The sequence below is a fragment of the Corvus brachyrhynchos genome, unplaced genomic scaffold (genome assembly GCF_000691975.1).
Source record: "Corvus brachyrhynchos isolate BGI_N302 unplaced genomic scaffold, ASM69197v1 scaffold10, whole genome shotgun sequence".
Taxonomy (NCBI): domain Eukaryota; kingdom Metazoa; phylum Chordata; class Aves; order Passeriformes; family Corvidae; genus Corvus; species Corvus brachyrhynchos.
The window spans coordinates 3,502,368-3,504,344 of record NW_008236180.1 but is presented as its reverse complement, the minus strand read 5'-3'; the positions used below and the strand labels follow the sequence as shown (position 1 = coordinate 3,504,344).

Below are 1,977 nucleotides of genomic sequence, written 5' to 3'. Positions count from 1 at the left end.
CTACTTGTCTCCAAGCATCTCCTGCCTTCCTGTGGAGTGGGTTGATACTAAAGCCTCTCTAAATGTAGTTAATGTGTCAGGATGCACTTATATTTATTTTTAATTCTGCTTCTTTCTCGGCCCACTTCTGGCTGTATCTCTGGGGACACTGTGCTTGGAAGCCCTGCGTTTCGTAGAGTCACAGAGTCACGGAATGGTTTGGGTTGGAAGAGACCTTACAGATCATCTCGTTCCAAGCCCCCTGCCATGGCAGCTCCATGCCCCTGCTGCATCTCAGAGACTGGAGGTGCCATGTGTTGGACTAGAGGGTGCCAGTCAGCACCATGGATAGACACTGTGCCCAGACAGGTGCTGAGCCTGGATCGTGTTGCACCAGTCCAGCCCTCAGAAAACACAAATGCGCCTCTTTATTTGTGTGGCACGCCCTAAACTCTCTGACCCTTTTTTATCCATTTAAGCTGTATCTGACAGAGACTTCAGAGAAAATCCCTGCCCCTGTCATGACACAGGTGGCAGGAGACTCCCATCTGACATCTTCACGCAGGGCAGTGCCCAGACACTATGGGTAACACAGAGCCCAGTGTAGCTGCAGAGGAATACACTGTGTGAGGGGACAGGGCTCAGGACACAATGGGGACAGGGTGCAGGACACAAGGGGCATCCCTGCAGCCCCAGCACTGTGAGCTCACCCAGCACCTGCAGCACTGGGTGTGCTTGTGGAGATGCTGGAAGCATGTGAAGGTGTTGAAGGGAATGGCAATGCGATGGACAAACCTTCCCAGCAGCTGTCAGCAGCCCACCCGTTATCACTTGGGATTTACATCCACACCTCCAGGCACTGCTCCAAATGTGGAAATAGACCATGTCATATTAACAAACGAGGGAAAGCGTGTGGCTGCCAGCAGGTCACTGCCAGGGCACGGGCCTGGGTCTGGTGCCAGGGCAGGGGGAAGCAGAGTGCAGGCACTATGAATGCTCTGTGAAAAATTGAGTAAATAACGTGTGTGTGTGTGTGTGTGTGTGAAGGGGGAGTGTTATGCCATGGGACTGCAGTGGGATCGTGGCAGGACCCAGGGGCTCCTATGTCCCAGGCTGGGGCATATCATACCTGGCCCAAACCTAGGTCAACCCCCACTTTCCCTAGGGACAGGCTGGACCCTTGTGGGGACTCAGGGTGGGCAACGTCCATATGGGACCTCTCCCTGCTGTCTTTGCAGCTGGGGATACTCAGGTTGCAGCCCCAGTGTCCCCAGCCCAGCTCTGCCCCGGGTCCCCACAGGGGACGGCTGCTTGTGGGGGGCACGTCCTCCAGGCAGACCCCACGCAAAACTCAGCGTGCTGCTCTGTCCTCTCCAAAGCCCCTCCCCACGCAGCCCCCCGGGGTGCCCACGGAGGGTCCCGGCGCTGTCGAGGGGGGTGCACAGGGTACGTGCACAGCAGGTGCTCCCGGGTGTGTGCGGGTGAGTGCATGTGTGTGCCCCCCGTACGTGTCTGTGTGTGCGGGTGCGTGCGGCGGCCGTGCGCGACCGCAGCTCGGGGCACCCACCGCCCGCCCCGCGGCGGCACCGGCACCTGCCCGGGGAGCCGGGGAGGCAGCGGGGGTAGGCAGCCCGCCGCGGGGGACCGGGAGGGGAAGCGGGGCAGCTCGGTGCGGACATCGGCGGGGCGGGCAGACCGAGCGGAGAAGCGGGAGCGGAGCCCGGTGCACGGAACGGGGCCACAGCCCGGGGCGGGAGCGGGGGACCGGAGGGCAGAGCCCGGCGGGAGGAGACTGTCCGGAGAGGGGTAGTTTAGTGGGGTCACAGGGACACAGGTCCCCGCAGGGGGTTTCAGACGGATTCGGGAAGGTGGGTCGCGCGGTGGGAAGGGGGAGAGCCAGGTGGGACCACCCAGTTTGGAGAGGCAGGTGCCGGGTTCAGGGAACGGGAGCAGCCCGGTGCCGGGGAGCAGCCCGGTCTGGGGAGTCGGCTCCGCGGA

At 61.6% G+C, this 1,977-nt stretch overlaps 1 protein-coding gene across 1 annotated transcript in view; it reads right to left on the bottom strand.

Moving 5' to 3' along the window:
* Positions 1-1,485, bottom strand: part of SNPH (syntaphilin) — a gene marked incomplete at its 3' end in the record, with an annotated part of 29,250 nt that extends 27,765 nt beyond the window's left edge. Inside the window, exon 1 of the mRNA XM_008635964.2 lies at positions 1,390-1,485. Coding sequence (XP_008634186.2) covers positions 1,390-1,470 — 81 coding nt within the window. The remainder of the gene's footprint in view (positions 1-1,389) is intronic.
* Positions 1,486-1,977: the final 492 nt, after the last annotated feature.